The sequence below is a fragment of the Pocillopora damicornis genome, chromosome 14 (genome assembly GCF_964200805.1).
Source record: "Pocillopora damicornis chromosome 14, jaPocDami1.2, whole genome shotgun sequence".
Lineage (NCBI taxonomy): Eukaryota > Metazoa > Cnidaria > Anthozoa > Scleractinia > Pocilloporidae > Pocillopora > Pocillopora damicornis.
The window spans coordinates 3089238-3114313 of NC_142683.1; the positions used below are offsets into that span (position 1 = coordinate 3089238).

The 25076-nt window shown below is 38.5% G+C and overlaps 2 protein-coding genes across 3 annotated transcripts in view; one reads left to right on the top strand and one right to left on the bottom strand.

Moving 5' to 3' along the window:
* Nucleotides 1-20421, top strand: LOC113683609 (5'-3' exoribonuclease 2). 2 transcript variants are annotated; one of them, XM_089193234.1, is made up of 36 exons: nucleotides 1-916; nucleotides 1738-1865; nucleotides 2099-2155; nucleotides 2967-3021; nucleotides 3146-3207; nucleotides 3301-3350; nucleotides 3601-3662; nucleotides 4307-4396; nucleotides 5116-5188; nucleotides 5772-5822; nucleotides 5917-5934; nucleotides 6369-6458; nucleotides 6766-6815; nucleotides 7201-7272; nucleotides 7458-7511; nucleotides 8205-8284; nucleotides 8416-8473; nucleotides 9179-9236; nucleotides 9342-9391; nucleotides 9683-9739; nucleotides 10414-10566; nucleotides 10997-11053; nucleotides 12054-12139; nucleotides 12494-12587; nucleotides 13091-13141; nucleotides 13773-13880; nucleotides 14478-14567; nucleotides 14722-14794; nucleotides 15002-15085; nucleotides 15741-15841; nucleotides 16501-16580; nucleotides 17066-17122; nucleotides 17814-17882; nucleotides 18271-18396; nucleotides 19026-19395; nucleotides 19521-20421. In XM_089193234.1, the coding sequence occupies exons 1-36, from the start codon at nucleotides 842-844 to the stop codon at nucleotides 19572-19574; spliced, it is 2943 nt and encodes a 980-aa protein (XP_089049360.1). In that variant the 5' UTR covers nucleotides 1-841; the 3' UTR covers nucleotides 19575-20421. The 2 variants fall into 2 exon arrangements, with proteins under 2 accessions (XP_089049360.1, XP_089049361.1); XM_089193235.1 differs by lacking the exon at nucleotides 5917-5934.
* The window catches only part of LOC113683622 (uncharacterized), a 10676-nt gene continuing 5750 nt past the window's right edge, over nucleotides 20151-25076 (bottom strand). The window contains exons 9-16 of the mRNA XM_089193305.1: nucleotides 24871-24991; nucleotides 24133-24194; nucleotides 23489-23558; nucleotides 22924-23012; nucleotides 22121-22195; nucleotides 21549-21608; nucleotides 21399-21444; nucleotides 20151-21189 (exon numbers count right to left, since the gene is read on the bottom strand). Of these exons, the coding sequence (XP_089049431.1) occupies nucleotides 21143-21189; nucleotides 21399-21444; nucleotides 21549-21608; nucleotides 22121-22195; nucleotides 22924-23012; nucleotides 23489-23558; nucleotides 24133-24194; nucleotides 24871-24991 (570 nt within the window). The 3' untranslated portion in view covers nucleotides 20151-21142. The remainder of the gene's footprint in view (nucleotides 21190-21398; nucleotides 21445-21548; nucleotides 21609-22120; nucleotides 22196-22923; nucleotides 23013-23488; nucleotides 23559-24132; nucleotides 24195-24870; nucleotides 24992-25076) is intronic.

Genomic DNA, 25076 nt, shown 5'->3' on the forward strand with positions numbered 1-25076 from the left:
TAATGATTTCAAGATTTCAGAGCATCACAATAATGAGACTTTCCCATGAATTGGGATTGATATTGGTAAGATGAAAAGTGGCACAGCTTCATTGCTGTGGAGAACCCAGTGGCAGAGACTCCGTTTGCGCCATCTTTTATAAACATTTGACAGATAACTTTAAGAGTATCTAACTACATAGACCTTCACTCTGTATTGTTTTTAGTTTCACAATGAAAAACTTTCTTATCAATAGACGGTTCTTACAAACAAGAAAAGAACAAATAAGTTTTTTTTGTTTCGTAGTAACGGCAAGTTTCTGTTCCGCCCTTCACTATTGGCTTTATAAGCATCCGTGGTCTGAACGAAAAGCTTTATTTGTTTGATTTTTGATTTTATTTTTGTTTTGTGAGGTTGTTTTTTGTTGCTTTAGATAGTATTGATACGAGATAACCAAAAAAGTCGTACGAGGCAGCTAATGAAACGCGGCAGGCATCGCATCACCACCCAAAGTTGCTTGAAAAATTAACTATTGAAGTGTATCTTGTCAGAAAAAAGTCATGAATTCGAGAATTCTTATCTCTTCAATAAGCATATTTTGTTTAGCAACGAACTTGAACTTTTTTCTCGATGTGGTTTGAAGATGTATGCACGCATTTCTTGCCTATGTTTTACCATTGCGAGATAAACATGTCAGCGGTATGTCACCTGGTAGTTTGGTAAGTACGTCATGTATAAGGTGTAGTTTCTCAGCTGAGGAAACCTTTCGTATCTTCTCCAATAAGCCTATGACCTTTCTACGTAGGCTTTTATACATTTCAGCGTTGAGTTAACTTCAATTTGCTCAACCGAATACGCGGGGATGGGAGTTCCAGCATTTTTTCGCTGGCTATCAAAGAAGTACCCGTCGATCGTTGTCCACTGTGTAGAAGAAAAGGTGAGTCGATGGAAGGATTGATAGCTTAGCTTGTTGTTGGTCCAGCTACACGTGTTTAAGATTTACTTTTTGAGCCGGTATTTTGCGGTCTTTCTGCTCTGTTGCTCTGATATTCAATTAAATTAAGTATTAATTTACTATTATCAATGTAGGAAGGCCGTTTAAATAGAGATCAGTGCCAACTGTTTGTCAAAGAAACACTTTAAAATTGAGACTTCTCAGCGCGCGGACTCGGAAACAGTCCTCTTAAGATAGTGAAAGCTCTTTCTGAAAGTGAGAAAGCTGACTTGATCAAGGATCAAAACTTGAGCACAGGTTTTTTTGTTTTTTAATGAACGATTTTCTTAAATTAAGAAGTTTCTATATTGGATTGCTGTTAAAGAACTAGGTTATGTTACAGTGTGCATGTATCTTCTATGCCTCTTCTAAAAGGACCAATTTCGTATTTTTATTATTGATCAAAGTGGTAGGGAAAGGAAAAATAATAATTTGGTTTTATTAACTGAGGATAATGTATATTGGCCACTGAATAGAGTTTCTAAAGTTGATTTTTCAATGGTTACCCCTTCATCGTTTGCTCTGATGAAACGCTAATACTTGAAATGTCAGTTTTAGAATCTATTTCCTGTGGCTAATTAACATTACCGACCCAGTTTATAACACCACATTATCTAGTAATACCCCTTCACCAATAGAGGACCACAGTTTCTTTAGAAAATCGAACCCTTAATCTACTGAAGGAAAAAATGATTGCATAGCACCATAGCACAGAAATTTTGGTATGCAAAATGAATATTTATCTTAGTTTTTCACCATCCTAGGGACGAGAAGTGGATGGAGTTAGAGCCCCAGTGGACACAAGTTTACCAAACCCCAATGACTATGAATTTGATAACTTATACCTGGACATGAATGGAATCATTCATCCTTGTTGTCATCCTGAAAACAAGTAAGCAGCAATTTTTATATTTGTGTTATTTAAGCTAAGGGTGGCCTATTCTGCATGAGCGTATCCTTGCCTTGGGAGCATAAAGCAAATGGTTATATGGTTTTATTACTTTTCCTCCTCTTTCTTTCCTCTTGTGTAAGTATTGCTGTTACTGGTTAACCCTCTCTGTACTTTAGGTGTACCTTTTGCATACATTAAGTAAAAGAAATAAACATTTTATAATTTATTTCCAGGCCAGCCCCAAAGAATGAAGATGAGATGATGGTGGCTATTTTTGAGTACATCGACAGGTACTTTTTTTGTTTATTTTTACTCCTGGTTGGAGAGATGCACTGTGTACATAACCTGTTTTACCCAGGGACACAACAAAATGACCTGGTCTCAAACCTAGACCTCTAGAACAGAAGCCTAGTGCACTGACCATTTGGTCACCACATCTCTTGTGCAGGGAACGCTTTGTAAGATTTTACTCTTGGTTAACACAAATGGAGGCTATGTGCCCAAGAGACCCGGGGGCTGAAACCACAGTAGTACCCTGAGGTGCTTGAACACCAGACTGGCCTACCCAACCCGCAATCCATCCACAAACATCCTATACCAAGCCCCCTATGAGCACTATCACACTAGAGCAAGATAGCTGAGTGGAGGAAAACATGAATAATGAAATGAGTCAATAAATGAAAAATAATAATAATAATAATAATGATAATAAAAAAAAAAAATAATAATAATAAATAGAAATAAACCCTGCAGTTAGGGTTGGGGGGGGGGGATGCCAAGAACCATAATCTGCAAGGATGATAATGCCACACTATAGAACAGCGATTACAATGCAAGCACTTTGTAGAACAACACATGCACTGGTAAGGTATACCACTGGATAAGGACAGCCTTAAGGTCCCAACGACCACAGTACTGCTCCAAACAGAATGCAACAAATGCTGCATGAATGCTAACAGCCAGCCAAAACATTTATCAAACACTTCAAAACACTACTGACCATATTTGCTCTTAGTTGTTATCTATGTCATATTCCATTGAACTATATTTAACATTCATTACCCACTACAATCAAGGTTTTTTTTTTTTTTTTTTTTACAGAATCTTCTCTATAGTTAGACCCAGAAAGTTGCTTTACATGGCCATTGATGGAGTGGTAAGAGGCACTTTGCTAGTATATTTATTAATCTGTTATAAAATATACATTTATTTTTCCATTTTGCTTATTTATGACAATATTTATGAATGCCTGTCCTTAATTTTTTTCATTTCTATTGCAGGCTCCAAGGGCAAAAATGAACCAGCAAAGATCTCGTCGTTTCAGAGCATCTAAAGAAACCAAGTTAGTAATAAAACAGTAACCCAGTTAGTGCAAGTGTTTGCACCATAGATCAAAACATAATGGCAGGAAATCCTAAATTTTAACCTTTTTTAGGGAAAAAGCAGAGGAAATGACAAGAATTCGAGGGGAATTAATGGAAAAAGGTATGCAAAATTACTCTCTGTTAGTGGTTTTTTTTTATGGGAAACAAACTTATCAAAATTGGAAATGATGTATCATGTCCAAAGTTTGGTGAAAAAATAAATTATTGCCCATGGTTTTCTGATCAAACAAATAAAGTCATATTTTTTCTAGTCCAAATGGAAAAGTTACCCCTCCCAGATGCTCAGACAGATCAAGTTTCATGCAGTTTGGAATTGTACACTAAACAGATTTTATTACTTCCTTCTGTAGGAGCTCTTTTACCACCAGAAAAAGAAAAGACTGAACACTTTGACAGTAACTGTATTACACCAGTAAGTGTACTTGTGGAGGAGAATTAACAATGAGATCTTGGGAGTGAAAGGGTTAACAGATGTTATTGGTATATTTTGTATGTTACAAGGATGACATCTGTAAATCTTACCTTTTACCTGTGCATGAAATCAATAAGATTATGAACAAAAAGATTTAACCCTTTAACTCCTCTGTGTGACCAAGACAGAATTTCTTCTAACAACACTAATACAATGCCAAGAAGACAAGTAATGAGAATGAAGAAAAATATCAATTAGGGATTATTAGTTGATCCAATACCAAATTCTCCAAACTAACATCATAAGAATTGTATAGCAGACAGTAATGAGAGTTACTAATGAGATCCTAAGAAAGAAAGGGTTAAATCATTCCAAAGTAGGTGGTTTACAGTGGTGTGCTTCACTCTATGATCTGCTTGGACATAAATGAGTAAATTGTTCTGTTATGCTCTAAATTCTTTCATAATTTCAGTGAACAACAGAGATGGTGGACTTGCTCACTAGATGTGTATAATTTATGTTCCTGAGTGAAGATTGGCAATCGTTTATAACTGGTTGATGTTAGACTTCACTGTTATATCATGTATTTCAAATGTGTAATGGATTGAGAAATTCCTCTGAGTGTGAATTTTTCTTTGTTACAGGGGACAGAGTTCATGGCCAATTTGTCGATATGTTTAAGATATTACATTGCTGACAGATTAAACAATGATCCTGGATGGAGGAATATAAAAGTAAGTACAGTACACCTTAATTTAAGTTTTGATAGTTTTGCTCTCTTCTGGTGACTTCCAGTGACTTAGGAATTTTTCTTAATGACATTAATACATTTTTAAATAGTCAGGTGATGAGTGAGAAAGAAAGGAAAGTATCAAAGCAGGGTTATTGTTTGCTTTAACACATCAAGTTTCTCAGAACAAAAATGATTTAAATTGCATGGCAGAAGTGCATGGAATGATCATTGAGATTACACAAGTGTAAGAGTAAAAAGGGCACCAGAGAACTGTCAAGGAAAATTGACACAATGTTGGGGTGACCTACAAAGGAATCTTTTACCATTTAAGGGGAGCAACAACTCTCTGAGGGCTAACTATGTCAAACAATCTTATATGAAGCTTTAGCCTTGACCTTCTATACCCTAACATTACTATGCATTTTCACCATACCAGTCTCTATACATTTCCTTTGGTGCTGATAAGGAGAATTACGGAGTACCTCTCATGAGCTTCTCTTGTTGGTGATCATTGCCTTTATTCTCATGACCTTAATGACTGATGAGGCAGTAGAACTGTAAGGAGAAATTAGATCCCATTAGTACAACTGCAGTTATCCCTTTCATTATTACTCAGGTGTGTCTAATAAAGCTCAAAATTAATAACGGGTTGATACTTTTGGGTTTAAGGTGTGAATTATCTTGAATTATTTTATGTACAGTATGTATAAATTTTTTAAGGTGATATTATCAGATGCTAATGTTCCTGGAGAGGGTGAGCACAAGATTATGGACTACATCAGAAAGCAAAGAGGTGAGATTTGCCTCTCACTCCCAAGATCATATGTACCTATAGAATGAGTTGGAGAGCTGTACAGGATAGGATTTGGCTCAAGGCCATAACATCATGACCAAGAGTCAAATTTTTTCATGTCTGCCCTGACCTAAAGCATTTCATCATATGACTGCCATTCTTCTCATTCTTTCTGTTTTTCCATTTTCACATCTTAACTCTTAACACTAATTTCTCATAACTGATTTGCAAGGAAATATGTTGTAGTCAGAAGAGAGAATTAACAAACAGATCTTAGGAGTTAAAGGGTTAAGTGGCCAAACACTGGGCAGTGCACCCTTTTCTGTCCCAGTCCACCATGGAGTATTAGAAACCTTACAAATTGGTTACAAATTGGCTTTGAAAATAAAGTGATTTCTGGTATTCATTTGGAATTTTCTCTATTTCTTTGACCCAGCTGAGATGTTTGGATATTTTCGGGAAGACTTTCTTTTCTTCGTTTGTATCTTAACTAGTCGTTGTAATATGAGGACATTTGATAAACCTCTAACTTCACCATAGTTGTGTGGAAATTGCATTTGCTTCTCTTTTTTGTTTGTTTCAGCAAGTCCACATCATGACCCAAACACAAAGCACTGTTTGAATGGCGCTGACGGTATGTTCGTGTCAAATGCAAGTCGTAATTATCATTTCATTAAATGAACAATATCAGATAATTAGAGCTGACACAGTTGTTTGGTTTCTTTCAGCTGATCTGATTATGCTGGGTGAGTATTTTGAAGAAATCCCATTTTGTTATGAGTGCCATTGTTGACAAATTGAGTTCTTGACAAAATTTAGAGTTACATATTGGGTCCTCTTTGGCCAGTTTCTTGTATGGACCTTGTAGCAGGTCGATACCAGTATTATTTGGAATTGATACCAAGTTAACAATCTTTCTTTTTTTATTGCCTATGTCCAGTTCCTTATGTTAATTCTTCACACCCTAACATCAGTATGCATATTCTCCGTACTGTTCTCTATATATTTCCTGAGGTGCTGACAAGGAGAATTAAATTAGCTTCTTTTGCTGGTGATCGTTTCCTTGATTCTCATGACTTGAATGATTGATTCAGTTGTGATATTTTAAGTAGAGATTGGATGCTAATCACCTCAAGGAGTCAGAGGGTTAAATTTCTGCCTTTCCACTTCTTTTGTACAGGACTTGCAACTCATGAGCTTCACTTCACAATCATCAGGGAAGAGTTTAAACCAAATCAGAAGAGGCCTTGTGAGATGTGTGGTCAAGTTGGTGAGAGTTTCTCTAAGTCCTGTTGTTATTACCTTAGATGTGATTTTTAATCTACAACATCTACAGACAGCACTATTCCAAATTCACTGACCAGAGACATCCCGATAAAAATATCTTTATTTTTACCACAATCAAGTTGTGGCAGTTGCCTTTTACTGAGTTGAAAGAGCCAGTTTATTTCATTATCTTACACCTGTGTTGAACGGTCAGTTAAATTGAAACCACTCCTCCATTATGTGCCATCTGAAGCACTTTTCCAATAAGAATTGTCTTGTTTCAATTTTAACCCCGTTTTCTGTGGTCACAGGCCATGTTATGGATGAATGTATGGGTCTTCCAAAAGAAAAACAAGGGGAGGTGAGTTTTTTTTAAAATATGTGTCAACTTAATCCTTTAGGTGACCAAGACAGAATTTCTCCTTACACTATTAGTACAATATCAAGCAGACAAGTAATGAGAATGATGAAAAATATCAATTAGGGAATTATTGGTTGATCCAAATCCAAATTCTCCAAACTAACATCAAAGAATTGTATGGCAGAAGTAAGGAGAGTTGCTAATGAGATCTTGGAAGTTAAAGGGTTAAGAAGTTCACAGAAGTCCTTGATTGTTAAACAAAGTTCTCCTTGTCAGCACCTTAGGAAATGTATAGAAACAGTTTGGAGGATGTGCATACTGATGTTAGGGTGTAAATTATCAACAAAAAATGCATGCGTTATGTTGTTTGACGTTTTTAACACAGTTTGATGAGCTCCCTACACCTGTGGCTCAAGAAGTAGAGTTTATTTTCATCAGGCTGAACGTTTTACGGGAGGTGAGATAAAATATTATTTGAATAAAGAAAAAAATTAACATAAATGACAAGGTTTCAGTGATTGCATGGTTATGAGTTTTAGTGATAGCAAATTGGTAATCGGGAGTGAAAGGGTTCATTGAATCAAGCAGTTATGCTCATTAAAATCGTTATTCACTTTAACTTGCTTCAAATTTGCTTTATAGTACCTCGAGCGTGAATTGAGAATGGAAGGCCTTCCTTTCCCGTATAGCTTTGAGGTTAGTTAAGCTGAGCATGAATTTGTCATCTTCAGAGAACCAGGCGCAGTTTTTTATGGACAAGCAAAATCACGAGAAAAGGAATGTTGAAAATTAAACCAAGAAAAAGTCATTATTTGCTCTAGCTGCCAGTGAATGAATTGTTGTCAGTAAAAAAAGCAAAGCGCCTTGAAGTCCGAGAAAACACGAGTCACCAAGGCGCGATAAATCTGATTTGTTCAGTAATAATATACATGAAAAAAATTACGCGCGTCTGGTTGGCTGAAAACTCGTGCGATTTTCACGTAACACGAGTGCAACGTTGTAACAGGAGTGCAAATTACAAATAGCGCGCGCGCGCTGCCCAAATTTCGTCCGTCTTGACTTTCATGTAAATTATTAACAAGTAATAACATGATTTCTCGTGCCATTTGGTGTAAATAAGCACATATATTTTTCAAAGACTACAAATTACACTCGTCCTGCGGGTTCGTGCAATTCTTAGTTGAAAAACTTACTCATGCTTATTAACACCAAATTGCAAGGAAACTAATGTACACCTATACAAAGGAGCGCGAGTTTTCTGGACCAATCACAAAGCTAGGTAAAGCAAAACCAAAGAACTTCCGGGTTACTTTCAACACTGAATGGAAAACTGCTCGTCAAAGTTTGGTAACACGAAGTATTAATCCGTTGTTGTGTTCCTTCACTCAGCGCTGTCTTGATGACTGGGTATTCATGTGCTTCTTTGTAGGCAATGATTTCCTCCCTCACTTGCCGTCTCTAGAAATCAGGTAAATTTTTACTATGGATTGGAATTGGTGGTCTTGTTGTTGGCACAGATGCTTTGGCAGATCTTTTTAAGAAGAGTTTGTCACTGTAAATGTTTTAGTTAACTTTGCTATTTTTTTTCTTTCATTGCTAGAGAAGGAGCCATAGACCGTTTGGTGGGAATTTACAAGAGGGTACTACCAAGATGTGGGGTATGGATAGGAAAAAATCATTTTTAACCCTTTAACTCCCAGAATTTATCAACATGAAACTTCTTCCTACAACATCCTTACATTACCTAGCAAACAGCTAATGAGAATATTCAAACTTATCAGGTAGAAGTTGTTGTCCAGAAGTTGTAGCACCAAATTCTCATGACTAATTTACAATGTGTAGCAGCTAGAGGGGTGAATTATCAATCAGATCTTGGGAGTCAACTGCCTTTTCTATCTTTGTGGTAAAATTTATTTAACTGTAGTTTCTCAATTGAACCGAGGAGCAAAATTTTTAATGCTGTCATCGTCATGATTTAAACACCTGACCCGGTTGTGGAAGGGTGGATTATGCTGTCTTTAACCCTTAAACTCCCAAGATCTGATCGTTAATTCTCTCCTTTAGCTGCCATTTTTCCTTGTAAATTGGTTACGAGAATTTGGTGTTCAATCAAGATAATATCTTGTACCTGATAAGTTTGAGTAATCTCACTACCTGTTTGCTGGATAATTTATGGATATTGTAGGGAGAAGTTATCTGTTAATCACTTCTGGGACTTAAAGGGTTAAATCAGGGTCTTAAATAGCTGTGCTTGAGAATGTGCTGCCTTTACTACATAATGTATGTTCTAGTCGGACATGGACGATAAACCGTAGGTCCAGTCTCCCGCATCTTCTCTGCTCTAATTAGTGTTCTCGTTTCAGGGCTACCTTGCTAAACATGGTATTGTGGATCTTGGCAGAGTACAAATGATTCTTCAAGGTAAGCAAAGTTTTTCATGTTTACTTCTCAACTCTGGTGGTAAAATAGTGCTTCGTTGTGGCCCAAACTATAAATTTTTGAGCTCTTTTTTATTCATTTTTGTAGAGCTTGGTTATGTGGAAGATGAAATTTTTAAGAAAAGACAGGAAAACGAAGTAGGTATCTTTCGTTAATTTTATGTTAAGTAGGGTGATGTGCTCTGTGGTATATGCGTACAGCATTTTGTAACAGAAATCTCTCTTAGTGAACTGATTCTCAGCAGAATAACTGGTAGATTAAAATTTGAAGTAAACCAGGACACCAGTATTGTAACTGTTTTAGTTTCCGTCTTCAACCAGCGACTACCTCTTTTGTTTATTTATTTGGAAATCAAACGCGTGGAAGAGGAAATTTTATGCTCAAATTATTAGCCGAGCGTTTATTCAATGTCTTTCTCTTTACTCTAGTTACAATATAGAAGACGTTTGAAAGCAAATAAAGAGAGAGAAAAACGACAAAAGATGGTATGTACCTTATTTATTCAGCGTTGAATATTTCTGTAAGTATCACTTTTGTGGTTTGGTTGACGGAACAAATCTCTGCCCACGTGATTGTTGTTGTCTGTTTAAATCTGGTGAAGCATAAATTTTCAACCTTAAAACATTTTTAGCATATGTATGCGAGCGGTTTCAATCAGTCGTCTTGAAACAAAAACGAAGTATGTAGAGTAATTTCAACGGAGGCTCGTAAATATTCCAGGATGACATTGGTTTTGTTTTACATCGGTCTGTGTTTGGTCCGGTCTTGAGCTATGTCTAAACCAATCAGACGCCAAATGAACACCATTCGTGACTTGGCCGCCCACGTTTTCCCGCTCTTTTCGTAGTCAGCCTGAATTGCTTTCAGTCCTCATTGGCCAATGATGACGCAAAGCTTTGTTATGATTGGCTGTTGCGATTACTTTGGGTTTTGGTTTCAAGACACTCAATTGTAAACTGCTCCAAGACATCCAATCAAAACAAGAAAAAATATCGCCAAGAAAAACCGAAGTTAAAACCAACGACTTGTCTCTTGGAAGCGCGGGAAAACTCCAATGAATTGGCGAAGTAGAGTAAATGTAATTAAATCGTGAATTGTCTTACATCTCAAGAAATAATGTATTTTGCAATGAAACGAAAATGTGTGGTTTTTTCCGTAGCGGGATGCTCCTCTCTGGACACCAAGTGGACAATTTAGCCCTCATGCTATCACTAACACACCTTCAGCTGTTGTCTCTCCTCGACAAGAGGCTTACGCCATGCGAAAGCAAGCTATGTCCTATAGTGGTGGCAGTTCAGAAGTAGCTAATAAGGTAAAAATCTTAACGCGAGCGGCTCACACAGTCAGAGTTTAGCCTAGTTTAGTATTAAGCGAGCACGAGTATTGACATTCCCTTTGAATAGGATGCATGTTCATCTGTGGTTACCCCCACCTCTCCCCCCCTTGCGTGTTTCGTGTTTCCTTGGCTGCCCAGCAGTACCTAAGAACGTAACTCAGTGATCAGTATGTGTATTCTCCATGCTGTTCTCTATACATTTCTTAAGGTGCTGACAAGGAGAATTTGAATGACCATCAAGAGTTTCCTAAAATATTTATCATTTTAGGTATTCTCGTAACCTTAACGTTTGATTCAGGGGTGTATTGTATCTAATTGATGGAGAGGGGGGCGTGAGTTATCTTGAGGCCCACGCTTTTAATGCTGATAGTATTAATTGACTAAGATGCTTTATTTGGTTTTGTAGAGTGCTGCAGCAAATCTTCGAGCCATGCTTGCAACACCGTCTCCTGATGCTAATACGGTGAGTAGATCGCGAGGCAAACTAATCATAACTTGCACAAAATTATCTGTTTAATTTTCATCGTTTCACGTCCTCAAAAAAAACGTTAGAGCCATCTTTCTCCGCACGCTTTCATCTACAACGACCTTGCATGGCGCTGTAAACTGTACCACATGAAAGTACTGCTCAGGAGCTTCACTTGATTGGTGACGCACCCGGATATCGTCCATAGGCTTTGGAAGTTGGAACCATCTTGCATACAGCTCAGTAAACAGTACCACACGAAATTTCTGCTCAGTAGCTTTCAAATGAATGGTAACACGTTAGGGTTTCTTCCACAGACTTGCAAGTTTGAACCACCTATGGTATAATGTACATTATAAAATAATTCAAATAGTACGCGCGCTCTGATTGGCCATAAAACCATTTTACATGAGCGTATGTAAACACGGTTTTCGTTCCTCTTTCATTAGTTATTTTATAAAAGAAATGTAAAATGGTTTCCGTGTTTACATAGCCTCGATAAGCTGGAAACCACTCCGCTTCGCTTCGTGGTTTCTTACGCTTATCTCGTGTTCTCCCAACCTCCCGCGTGTTTATATCAGGCTATGTAAACACGGAAACCATCTTACATTTCTACAATGACACAAGAAAGTACTTCTCAGTTGCTTTCATTGTAATGGTCACTCAATAGGGTTTTACCTTAAGATAAAGCTCTAACTACCTGGCATAGCTCTATGTAAACAGTACCACGTGAAAGTACTTCTCAGTAGCTTTCATATCAATGGTCACATGCCTGGGTTTTATCATAAGACAAAGCTTGAATCACCTTACATAGCACCATATAAACAGTACCACATGAAAGTACTGCTCAGTAGCTTTCATTTGAATGGTCTCACATTAGAGTTTCATTTACAGACTTAAAAGTTAGCGTGTCTTCAAACCGCAGTACATAATGCATTCGTATTTAAATCAAATGGTCTTTGCTTAGGTCTTTTTCTGATTTTCCTTTCAAAATTAGTCTTCTTCAAGTACGCCAAACTCGAATCCAGCATCAAACAAGAGAAAGCATGAAGAGGAAGACGAGGAACCTAAAGATGATATTCGGTAAATAAACTTCCTCATACATCATTTAGATGATCAGCGCAGAAGTTAATGAGCAGGAGCGCGTATTCTCGCGTTCACGTATTGGTATAACTCACTTTAATAATTTAACGCCTGTTAGGTGATGTTATTGTGTAATAGACTAAACGCCGTAGGTATTTGCCACTTTAATCCGCCCCTTGAAGTAATAGGAATGTCCCAGCACCCGTGAACTATAGGAAGCGCTTCCCAGGGTTCACGTGGCGCCGTCATGCGTTGACGTGTGTACAAGATGACAGACGCACAGACTGGGTCTGGAATTTCGGTTTTCGGTTTTGTTTTAAGAGAAAACTGTGGAGTTTGATTCTTTTTTCTCAGGTTATGGGAGGCAGGATGGAAAGGCCGTTATTACAAAAACAAATTTCAATTGTCTGAAGACGATGAAGGTTATGATGACTTCAGGAAGAAAGTGGTAAGTTCCGGTGTTCATTCAAATGTTGAGGGATTTGACAAGCCCTCGGCTGGCTCGCTTTTCAACAAACACATTCTGCTTTTAAAGTGTTTCCGTGAGTTTAGGAATTTTTGGTAAATTGTCTTGGAAGCTTATCGAAGTGCTTAGTTCTTCCTGTGGTGAACTGGTATTCTTTGAAATAGCTTGTGTAGCAAGCCGGGTCGTTTATTATTGTCCTCTTTAAGTGACGTGCGGTTGGGGATTGTAAAGTATGCGGCAAAGGATGATGGGATTTTGCGCGACCGCGGGTCAATTAAGACGACTTGGGATGATGTCAGTAGAACTATGGAAACTTCTTATCATTGTCAGTCTATTAGGTTATTTTGTATGGAAGGAGGAAACCATAAATTAACTAACTTACTACTGGAATTTAAGGAGGATCTTTTTCTTTACGTTCTTAAAAACTCATTAGTTCGACTTACTAAGGTCTAAAAAGAAATCCGTTGTCACTTTGAATCTTTCAGGCACACGCCTATGTGGAAGGACTCTGTTGGGTTTTACTTTATTACTATCAGGTATGTCAGGTTATATGTAATCCAGGATTGCGTTGGTTTTTCTTCACATCGCTCTCTTATTGGTCTACAAAACTCGCGCCACCTTCTTAACCAATCAGATCACAACTAAAACCAATCGCCTGTTGGTCGCCCGCGTTTTCCCGCGCTTCAGGCAGTTTGCTTGGTTTTTACTGTGTTCTCATTGGTTCCCTGTGACGTTCTGATTGGCTGTTGTGATTACTTTGGTTTTGGTGTAGAAAATCTCTTTCGTTTTTAAATTTTAAATAACAATGTTTCTCTTCCTGTTCCCCCTTTGTTTTCTTTTTGTTTTCGTGCGCGGCGCGCGTGATTTTACAAATCGGCCAATCGTGTCAAAGAACCCCTTTTTGTTTGTTTTCGCGGACTTTTGGTCTGTTGTTTTTGAGCTTTCAGTCGCGTAAATTTGTTACCCCTTTGTTTTGGAATTTAAGAAGTTTCGGAGTTTTTATTTTAGCCAAATGTTGTGGTTCATTTAACAAGTTTAATATATATCTTTTACGGAGTTTAAACTCTCTCTTTTTTCGTAAATGGATTTTATACATTTGGTTTCATTACAATCAATCGAAAAGCGCTTGAAGTTTCATCATTTATTTTACGTTTTTTTTTTTTTCAGGGCTGTCCGTCTTGGAAGTGGTTTTATCCATATCATTACGCTCCCTTCGCTTCAGATTTCCGTGACCTTGCATCACTTCCAAACTCTTTTGAAAAAGGAACACAACCGGTAAGAATTAATGGAACAAAACCGAATTGAAATCTGAAAAAAAATGTTTTATTTTGTTTCACTGTGTTTAAATAACAAGTGCGCATAATCGCTCATGCACCTGCGTGCGTTCAGAAACTTGAGAGCATACGCGCGTGTACTTACGTGGTTGTGTGTGTTCGGGCCGATGTTGCATTGTGGTCCCGTTCCGCCACTTAAAACATCGAGTTAAAAACTCTTTTCAGGAATAAAACTGTAGGATGAGGGAGGTCGGAGTTGCTATTCCTTGTATCTACCATGTAAATCCCTTGGACGTGAGCTCTATGTTTAATTGTCGCGCTATTTAATTCACATTCTTCTTTTCTATTTTGCTCTGACAATTCCTTTGTATTTTACTTGAGCGAAGAAGCGAATAAATTGTTAGATCGACGTGTTTGTTATTGGTGAAATGATGACTCTGTTCTTCTACAAGCTCCGGCTTTAAGACTATGCTGCAGTGCTTAATTGTGTGCACAGCTATCGCGCATAAATTATGCGCTCCGAAAAATGTGTGGTACATTACTGAGGAAGTCTAAAGGTAGTTTCTAATATGTTATTTTTATTAATTTTTTTTTTCAGTTTAAGCCTCTGGAGCAACTGATGGGAGTATTCCCAGCTGCCAGCGGAAACTTTCTTCCTCCAACCTGGAGAGAGCTGATGTCTCACCCAGTAAGTATCGTTTGTATTGTAATCTTATTTTCTTCACTAACAGTTCTGGATTTTGTTTATAGGAAACGTAGTGTATGAAGAATATTGCGAAGAATTTTAACAAGATCTGGGGAGTAAAGAGACTCTACTGAACGCATTTTGATTCGCCTTTCAGGAGTCGCCAATTATAGATTTCTACCCACTGGATTTTGAAATCGATCTCAATGGGAAGAAATACGCATGGCAAGGTAAAGTAGGCTCAACCAATCAGATGCAAAATTAGAACCGCTCGTGACTCGGTCACCCGCGTTTTCCCGCGCTTCAGCCATTTTTATTAGTTTTACTTTGAGTTCTCGCCTCGCTTTCATTGGCTGTTGTGGTTTTGATTTTACGACGCCCAATCGAAAAGCGCTCTAAACTGTGACCTCACATGTTTATCGTTGTTCTCTTTCAAGGTGTAGCCCTGTTACCGTTTGTTGACGAGAAGAGACTTCTCGGTGCTCTCAGTGGAGTATATCCAGATCTCACTGAATTTGAAAGTAAGTTTGATTCGTCCTATCTTACATAAATGGTAACTTGCTCTTGCCTCCATACTCATGTATTTGTATGAGGAAACTTTCAACGCAACCACCAAGAGTTTCAATCATTCGATAATTTTTTTTGACGATCCTTGATAACTATGATGTAAAACAGACTCGTCTTTTTCGTATCTTTCTATTGAATTCCTTCTGTTAATCCTTAAACCCCTTAGAGAGATCAATATCTAATTTCTCCTTGCAATATCATCCCTGAATCTAACACTAAGGTCATGAGAATAAAGGAAATGATCACCAACTAAAGAAGCTCTTGTTTCCTAAACAGATTCTCCCTGTCAGCACCTTGGGAAATGTATAGAGAACAGTATGGAGAATATGCATACTGATCTTAGGATGTAAAGGGTTAATCAAATCTCATAATCTGCCAAGAAACGTTTGAACATCGTCTGTATGGTGTTCCGAACTTCTCTGCCAATCAGTAGTGCCAATGACTTCTCGCTTTGTTAACAACCTCATAGCTGCTTTACTCCTCGGATTTCGTACAGACTTTGTACAGCTAAGCGTCTTGCGTCATACTGCGGCGGTGGTATATGTTAAGGACTTGTGCACTTACATTGCTGCTTCCAACTAAGGATGTCTTTGCTTTCATTTATTTCAGTGCAAAGGAACAATCGCGGTAAAGATCGCTTGTTTCTACGCCAGGGAAATCCCATCTTTGACTTCTTTGTTGGTTTATATGAAGGAGGTGGCATCAAAGAGGTATAATTCGGGCTGTAGAACTATTTTTTTCTTTTCCTTTCCAGTTGTCGTTGGAGTTACAGAATTATTCCAGTGATTGATGACAGTGGAACACTACTTCACTACTGTTAACTGTGTGATCATAGCGATCCAATCTAATGGGGTCAACGATTCACCCTGTGACCCTTAAGAGTGACTAGTATCTAATTTCTCCTTACAATATCACCCCTTAATTAAACGTTAGGGTCGCAAGAACAGAGGAAATAATCACCCACTTAAGAGGCCCTTGCTCGTTAAACAAGTTCTCCTTAGGAAATGCATAGAGAACAGTATGGATAATATGCATTGTGATGTTTGGGCGTGAAGGGTTAATTGAAATCCTGTGTTAAGCTGACACTAGCGACAGCAACCCGTGCAAGGCTCTGAATTAGTGGAGACGATGACAAGCAAGGGGATGCAGTTGTTACAGCTGTCAGAAAAACGGCTGTATCTCGTATTGCATTTTTGTATCGCTCCCGCTTATTTTGGGAACGCCATTTTTTGGGCTCTCATTCTTTTCGCTCGTCTCCACTGTTTGAGATCCAGAAACAGGCGCCAACGATGATTCAGAGGTTTTTCGCTTAGAAGAAATTTAACATTATTCATCAGACGTTTTAAGTTATCTCCTTATTTCTTTGCAGGCGGTTGAAATCGTGGCTAATCTAAGTGGTGGCATGTCGGGAAAAGTAGAACCAGACGACGTTCCTATTTTACCGTACAAGTAAGAATGAATGACTGATCTGTAACCATCTGAGTAACACTGTTAATGGAGATGTGTGCTTCAAATATCACGCGATTTTTACTTTCGCTGTAAAAACGTATACCTGAGATAATGATATTGACTGCGTTTTGAGATTCCAGAGCGTAAACTAGCCTTTCGAAAATTGTCTTTAAATAATCCTAAAATTTAATCACGGGTGGCGCCATTTTGAATCTCTCTCAGCAACCTGGCCTCTTACCTGCCCTGGTGATTGGATTTTCTGCAAAGTTTGTGTTCACGAACACTAAAATTTAAAAATATGAAGTGTATAGGAGTGCTATAACTAAGATGAAGTAGCTTAATGGGTAGTTTCCTTTGAATTCGAACAAATAAAGTCGTGGGGTTGATGTAAACTGATTGTGAAATCAATAGACACAATTATTTCATCGTATCCTCGACTGTAAGGGGACGCTTATTTACCCGATCATACTTGTACCTTATTGCAGAACTGTTCCATCTCCCATACCTCAACTTTACGACTTACGGGACAACCGAACGATAAGGTAAGATACTCCTACGGTTTACTCTTTAACCCTCTAGAGTGAATTGCATCTAATTTCTCCTTACAATACCAACCCATAATCAAACATTAAGGTCATGAGAATAAAGGAAATGATCACCAACCCAGGAAGCTTTGATTGTTAAACAAATTCTCCTTGTCAGTACCAAAGGAGATGTATATAGAAGAGTATGAAGATTATGGAAACTGATGTTACATCCTGTTTGTTAGAAGAGAAGGCGTCGTCCCATGATCCTGTTGCATTTTGCCCTTCCCACTCCTTTCCTGTCTTTGCCACTGAATCTCTTCGTACGGTACATGATAACATACATCCCAAGAGTGTATTTGTTAGCGTCGTTTTTTTTTTTTTTTAATTGTTTTCGGTCATCGCAGTAGTGGTTTTTGCATGCGGCGCGTCGTCGTTATCGTGGTCGTCGATGAATCTTTGTGTTTGACGCCCGGCCTTTTCCTTTGTCATCTTCGTTGTTGTCTTTTCCCTTAATCTTCGTCGGAAGGTCTTCGTGGGAAGATCTTCGTTGGAAGGTCTTTGTCGGAAGGTCTTTCCGTTGTGGCTCTCTCCTTGTCAAAGCTACCTTTCTCTTCATTGTCGATCACTCAATCGTAATTCTTGTTCTACAAATAAAACTTGTCGTGATGATTATTTATCTATTAAATTCTATGCTTCCTGGTTTCAGTGTCCTGTTCACGGATCCTGTTTACGATGACGATCATATTTTCAAAGCAGATGTTTTACCCAAAGCAGAGTAAGTCAGTTTTAATATTTAGCAGCCGAAAACGTTAACCCTCTCCCAATTAACAAAATGTAACTCTGAAAAATTAAAACCTTGTCAAACGTTTTTCTACTTACGAAGAAAATAAGCGTAAAATTCCTGAGACAAAACGTCCCAAAATCGTTTATGCTAGAATTGGACGAAAATCGAACCTTTCCCGTTCCCTTGGGGGATCCCTCTTCTACATACCGCACCGTTCCTTTCCCTTCCCTTGTTGGGTTGTCAACAGACCCTTCACTCTGAGAAACACCTTCCTTTCCTCCCCCCACCCCTGTAACTCAACCAGGACTCAGTACAAACATGATTTAAGTCAAACTAAGCTAATGTCGAAGTGCCTTTGATTGTTCATTTTAATGCTCAGACTTCCAGCCCGTGTTCTGAAGCCTGAGGGTTATGACAGAAATGCTCCATATCGGCCGGTCACAGGAATGAATCCTAACAGGACGTCGTTCGCTCAAATTGACAGCGCTGGAAGAAGAATGCTCAAGTAAGTGAACTGATGGCGTTCATAAGAAAACCGAGAGACCTAGCATAAACAGATACTCAGGCACCCGATATAGGGTAGCGCGCGAAGAAAACGCGCAACGTGCAACAGAGGCACTATCCTCTTTGCGAGGGGACTTGCGACGCGCGTGTCGCTCAAAAGCAAGGGCATGCTTGTGGCATGGAGTGACGACTTTACATCGCGAATACTTCTCATTATTAAAATACGTTCGATACAAAGAAATTCAGTTGATTTCAGCAAGTACTCATCTTTTTGGAGGTTTGGTTAAGCGAAATAGAAAAGTTTGAGTGTTAATTAGCTAGTGACTTAGTAGTGTCCAGGCTTACTCTTATTTCTGAGACGTAAAGCGACTTGGAGTACTAAATGTTACGCCATCTTTTACGCCATACTAGACCGTAGTTGCCCCCATCCCCCCCTCCAGCGTTTAGTCAGGATTCCCTGCTAGTTCACATCTATTTATTCACTGAACCACCCTACTTCCCACCTTCGACCAAGCAGAGTCTGTTCCACATAAACGAGCGTATTGCTCCTCAAAATGTTTTGCAACTGGCAAAACATCCGCGCGTATCATGTTAAACCATCGAATAAAGTGTTTGTATTTGTTGTCTCAGTTTTCACGGAGGTGAGGTATTTCGTCTATCTACACCGGGCAGCCACGCTCCTCCCTTCAGGTCATACTCAGTCCCACCGCAGAACTACCCAAGACATGGTCATCCTCCTCATTCAAGATCCATTCTGGGTACACCTCCATCATCACGTGATTACAATGATCCAAGACGAAACAACTCTTATAGGCAGCAGGCACCGCGTCACAATTCAGGCGGTTACCAAGGAAACAGACCTACGCCGTGGTCTCATATGCGGCCTTCTTATCGGGAACCTGGGCCAAATCAGCCCCATTTCTCGCGCGGTAATTATAACAACTCACCACGGGACCCGCGGGAAAATCAAGACAATCGTTACCGGGGTGCCCCGGCCAGGGTCAGTATTCTCGCTGGTTTAGCTGGCATTGTATGAGTTATGCTAGAACAAAGTCAATCATTGGTTGATGCGTTTGTGATTTTCTCTAATTTGGCTTTTGAACATTTGTTTGGTTTGTTATACAGCATGATCATCGCCAGTCACACCAGCTCTCCAACTACCGCTACAGACCTTACTAGCTGGACTGCGTCGTCATCCTTAGCAACCAATCATTAAGCCAGCAGGAACGTAGTGGACTACAAAACTCGTGGACGGGGATCTGTTCAGTAAAAGCTGTAAGAACACAGTTCCGCTTCTCCGTCATTACTGAGGCTTTACACAACGAAATGGCTGGTTTCCATTACTATATCAATGAGACATTTATGCCTATGATTTTATCTGTCGGCATCACTTCTTTTTGTCCTTAATACCCTAACATACGTATGCATAATCTCCATAGTGGTCTCTAAACATTTCCTAACGTGCTGACAAGGAGAATTTGTTTAACGATCAAGAACTTCTCCAGTTGGTGATCATTTCCTATATTCTCATTACCTTAGTGTGTGATTCGGGAGTGGTAATGTTGGGAGAAATGAGATGCTAATCACTGTTATGGATGAAAGGGTTAGCTTGAACTTAGCGAAAAATTTCGTAATTTGCTGGCGACTGTCAGATAACTGTAAACTAAACTTAATGAAGACTTCACGTACTAGATATTTGAGCCGTAAAGTTTGAGGCGACATTTACGGCAGAGTTTAAAGACTCTCCTGTTTATCTTTTTGTCAGCAAGATTTTTAATTTCGTGTAAATTGGGACTTGCATTTAGTTAATTCTTGCACAATTTCTCTACCTAGTTAGTTATTTCAATTGAGGTCTCTTTAGGTATTTATGCTTTAAAAATCAATACCGGGACTTATGTAGCATTAGTAATTCCTTTTGTATGGCACTGTCACCTTATAAATCGGATTTTTAAACGTTAAAGACTCCTGAGTGAAAGTTGTTTGCCAGGTCAATGTACAATAAAACACATTCCCTTCTGCTTTTGAATTAATTCTTGCCGAGACGAAAACTGAATTTAAAATTATACTAGTCTGATATGCGTTTTAAAGTTGACAGCGTCCTGAATCATTTTTACATTGTGCATTAGTAAAGAAAGAGAATGTGAGAGAGAGGGAGGATTTGGTGAGTGCGCCATTGAAAATAAATTATTCCCATATTCCTACGAAACAATAGAGGCGATCTTGATCCTTTATCATCGGTCTTTTTCAAAACCATGACATCAAATGTCCTCATTTGTTTCTGATTTCCTTTCCTCTTTTGTTTGTTTGTTTGCTTCCTATTTTTTGTTGTTGTTGTTGATCCAATTATTTGTCTATCGGCTTCAACGCATTCTGGTTTATACCCAATTCACACCAAAGCTTAAACATGTTTTAAAACTGTTTTCTCAAACTTGGCTTTAAGCTCTGTTTAGACAGATGTTTGTCGACTTCCAATTTTATAGCACATGGAAAATACAAGTCAGTGATGACTTGAACCCATGGGAAAATTCAGTTTTTCAGTAACCTGTGTCTGATTTTCATTCTGTTCAACTTGGTTTAACTAAACGTGTCTTGCTGGTGTGAATGGGGTATATAATGGTTCCTATGTCTGGTACAAACCAGTTGGGTTACATGAAGGAAAAACTTCATCTGCTCTCCAACATGTGCGTAGATCACTGGAAAAATTGTCAAAATCATTCATGAGCTAGATTATACTACTACTGTTGTCATCAATGCAAGGAATGACGATACTTTTCAGGAATTGCATCTAAAAGACCTACAGGTGGAAAAAAATTTGTGTATTAATTGTAAACCAGCATTTGGGGACAGAAAAATAAGGAGACTATTTCAATCCTTTATCAACGTTGGTTGCTTTTCAGAAAAGCGCGAGAAGTTCTTAATTCCGATATGGGGCTTAAATTCTTTCATCCAATTATCTACTTTTAACGCGGCGGTTTTAAGCGAAAAGTTCAAAAATATAGTTACCTTTCGACTCCATCCAGTCTTTACTAAAGAGACGCGTGAAGTATTTCTACATTGTGTACGGGACAAAAAAAAAAAAAAAAGAAAGAAAATTTTGTTAGTAAGAAAAGGTAGTGATTCGAGTCAAACAAAATCACGTGACTTGGAACGTACCTGCCCTGTGTCACACAGACATGTGGTAATCACGTGGCCCGGACCAAGCATCTCGGCGACCTGTGAAAGAAAAAGACATCGATGAACTCATTTGAGTTCAAGTGGAATACTTTCCGAATAAAAACAAACAAACACTTTAACTACCGAAGGTGCATGGGCGATTTTATGTCGCAATATTGATGATATTCTCAGAGAAGCTTCTATTTTTGTCCATTTCCTCGGGCCGGGGTTTTTGATACCCAACTGATACTAATCCTTAGTAAAAGGCAGAAAAAACCTATACGTTGCCATGAAAGTTAAGACTGGAACAACTCTCTCTGGCGGTTTCGCCGCTCGTTCCGTCGGGCTACTCTAGACACGGTTCGGACTTTACACGACCATATCTGAGATACACATGACACGACCACAGCAGCTACGCTGTATTGTTATCGTGTATAAATAAATGCTTTATTATCTTTATTATTATTACTATTATTATTATAATTAATACACCCTTGGCAAATTCACTGATTTAAGCTTGCAGAAACAGTCAACAGAGCTATTAAGATTGAAAGGATGAAAAGTCAATTTACCTTCACGGCTGCAGCAACGTTTAAACCAGACGAAGCGCCTACAAAGAAGCCTTCTTCGTGAAGCAAATAAAAGGTCTGTAGAAAAAGGTTGAAAAATGCTTCATGACCAGGTGAAAGACTTTTTTAGTTTTATCAACAGGATTGATAATATTACATGGCCACTGTTAAGAGATTCTACAACGAACGTTTCGAGCATTAGCCGTTCGCTCCGACCGACCGACCGACCGACCGCCTCACTTACCCACTCACTCACTCACTAAGTAACTCACTGACTCAATAATAAATTACCGAGTGTTTTACCAACATCCCAAGTGGGTTATTACGCCGATAAACCAATAGAAAACGAGCTCCAGTCCTTTTTTTTTACTATAAATCTGCCAACATTCTGTCGCAAATGCTGCTTTACCATCGATTCCGTGATAGATAATTAGTAAAGAGGGTAGTAAAACATTGCGTGGTTGTAAACAAAATAAGATAATAATATGAGCATTTCCTACTGATATGTTTTAAGCGACGTGTAGATTTATACTTCAAAAATTAGATTATTCTCTCTCGATTGGTATTCGTGTTGTGATATGGGGGCTTTTCCCTCATCAACTATCTCGTGATAGAACTCTCGAGCTCATAATCTAATCGTTAATTAAGATGGCAATGAGTCTATCGGTAGGATAAACGGGAGACTTTGGACATATCAGTACGCGTCAAGTATCTCAGCTACTTGGTAAAAATTAATGAACAAAGGTATCATCTACGTAAATCAAAATAGAAACCAATCAAGACAGACACCAATCAAGTTGTCTAACCATCTCTACTGCTTCTTTATCAGACACAAACACAGCATCATCGATTGGAGCCCCATTTAAATTGCTTGTTACACGCCCCTGTCCAATTCCTGGGGAAAAATTTCAACATATGACAACAAACAGATAAAAACAAAATACAAACAGATACAAAATCATTTTCTATGAGATTACATCTCCTCTAAATGATAAGTTACCATATTCCTATAGCTAAGGGGCTTGAAAACGTGGAGTGTGTGGGCAAAAACATTTTGAGTCATTTCGGTTGAGATCAAAGCCGACTCTTAAAAACAGATAAGTGTGGTCGGGGCTTACGTTCCGGTGAAAAAGCGTCTCATCCTGATGGAGTAACAAGTTTTTATAGAAGTTTCGTCTCATTGCATCAGTTCCCCCGTTCTAAAGGTAGGCGTATTGTTGTTTCGATTCATGCGACGTGTTAAGGGATGAGAAGTCTGTCACAGTGACAGAGTTTTTCGGAAAAATTTTCCACGTCACACAAATCGTAACAGCTCCCTAAAAACTGGATTAATGTTTATTTCACCTACAAGAAAAGAATGAATTCTGTTACCTTCGGTGATAGAACTTCCATCGCTTCTTTTTAACTCGCCAGTTTTGATGTAATTGTACAGTACACTACCCTGTTTACATAAAGAAGGAAAAATGTCATATGCATGAAAAAAAAAAAAAAACTCACGGTAAACCACGAAGTACACGCAAAGATTAGTTTTTATTCAATTATTTCCAATAAAATTATTAGCACATACGACTGGTAATAACGAATAAACAGCGAACATTTCGAATTGGGTACGAAAATCCTCGATATCCGAAATGGTCGCCATGTTGTGATGTCACGTGGTTATCTAATATAATAACTATCCCGGACTGTAAACTACATGAAGATTTTTATCTCGCAAGGGTGGGGAGGGGGTAGGGTGGGGTCATTGTATAAAATAGTTAATCCATTTAAATACATTATAGATTATACAAGAGGAAAGTTAGCCTAATGTCACCAAGGTATTAACCAGAATGCCTCTTTTGCCTTTCTTTTCTTAGTTAAACATGCTTGTTTCAGAACATGAGGATATGTTCTGTACATGAAAGGGATTGGAAATTGTAGAGGAGCACAGATAGCACCATACTTTTGAATTTCTCCTCTACTGGTTTTCATGCTAATAATGGAACAAGATGGAATATTACTTTGTGAGAGGTTACCTCAGGATCAGCTAAAACAACTTTGACATTTGGGTTCTTTGATTTAAGATATGTTCCAACACCTAGTATTAAAAATAAATAATAACTATTCCATGTGATACCTTCAGATGTGGTTCTCACAACCAACAATAACTTCAGCAACTTCAAAAACCAAATTTTAGAAAGAGGAGTGGATCATGAAGTCTTAGCTGATGTCTTAGTAAGGTAAGAATTATGAGCCCACCCAGCCAGAGCCTATCCTGCTTACCTTTCTACAAAGTGACTGGGTATATGACTAATCCCCACTGGATGGGAAGCCACACCAACACAAGGTTACCCCAGCAGTTCATCAAGCTTCCCTGATAATCTGCAGATACACATATATACTCCTGGGTGTGAAGAGGAAATGTGGAGGTGAAGTGTTTTGCCCAAGAATACAATGACCCAGCCAGGTCTAGAACCCAGACCTCTCAACCCAGACCCCAGCACACCAACCATTCAGCCACCACATCTCCCATTGCAGTCTGGGTAAGAGTAGTACTGAAAAGGATTGTTGTTGGTAGAAATGACTGATGTTTCAACAACCTGGCAGTAAGTTATTATGGGCTCTGATTGTCAAAATGTCAGTCACCCCAAAAAACAACAGACCTTTACAAGGCTACTTCCACCTGAATTTAGACTGCACAGTCAACAGTTACATTTGGGTTCAAACCACTACTGTTAAATTAATATGTATAAGAAGAACTGATGTATCATCACCTGCTAAAGTGCCACCAGTTCCGGTGGAAAATGTAACAGCATCTATCCTTCCATCAGTTTGATTCCAAATTTCTGGCCCTGTCATCTCAAAATGAGCTCTTCTATTTGATATGTTGTCAAACTAAATAAATATTGACAAATATCATTTATTTACTTTATTTTGCACCAAATGTTTAGATCATATAAAATAATCTATTAATTATGGT

Excerpts from the sequence above, each read along its gene's own strand:
- LOC113683609 (XM_089193234.1), top strand. The coding sequence starts at position 842 with ATGGGAGTTCCAGCATTTTTTCGCTGGCTATCAAAGAAGTACCCGTCG. Across the intron at positions 9,237-9,341 it reads AGTACAAATGATTCTTCAAG|AGCTTGGTTATGTGGAAGAT; the intron begins GTAAGCAAAGTT and ends TCATTTTTGTAG. Across the intron at positions 17,883-18,270 it reads GATGTTTTACCCAAAGCAGA|ACTTCCAGCCCGTGTTCTGA; the intron begins GTAAGTCAGTTT and ends TTTAATGCTCAG.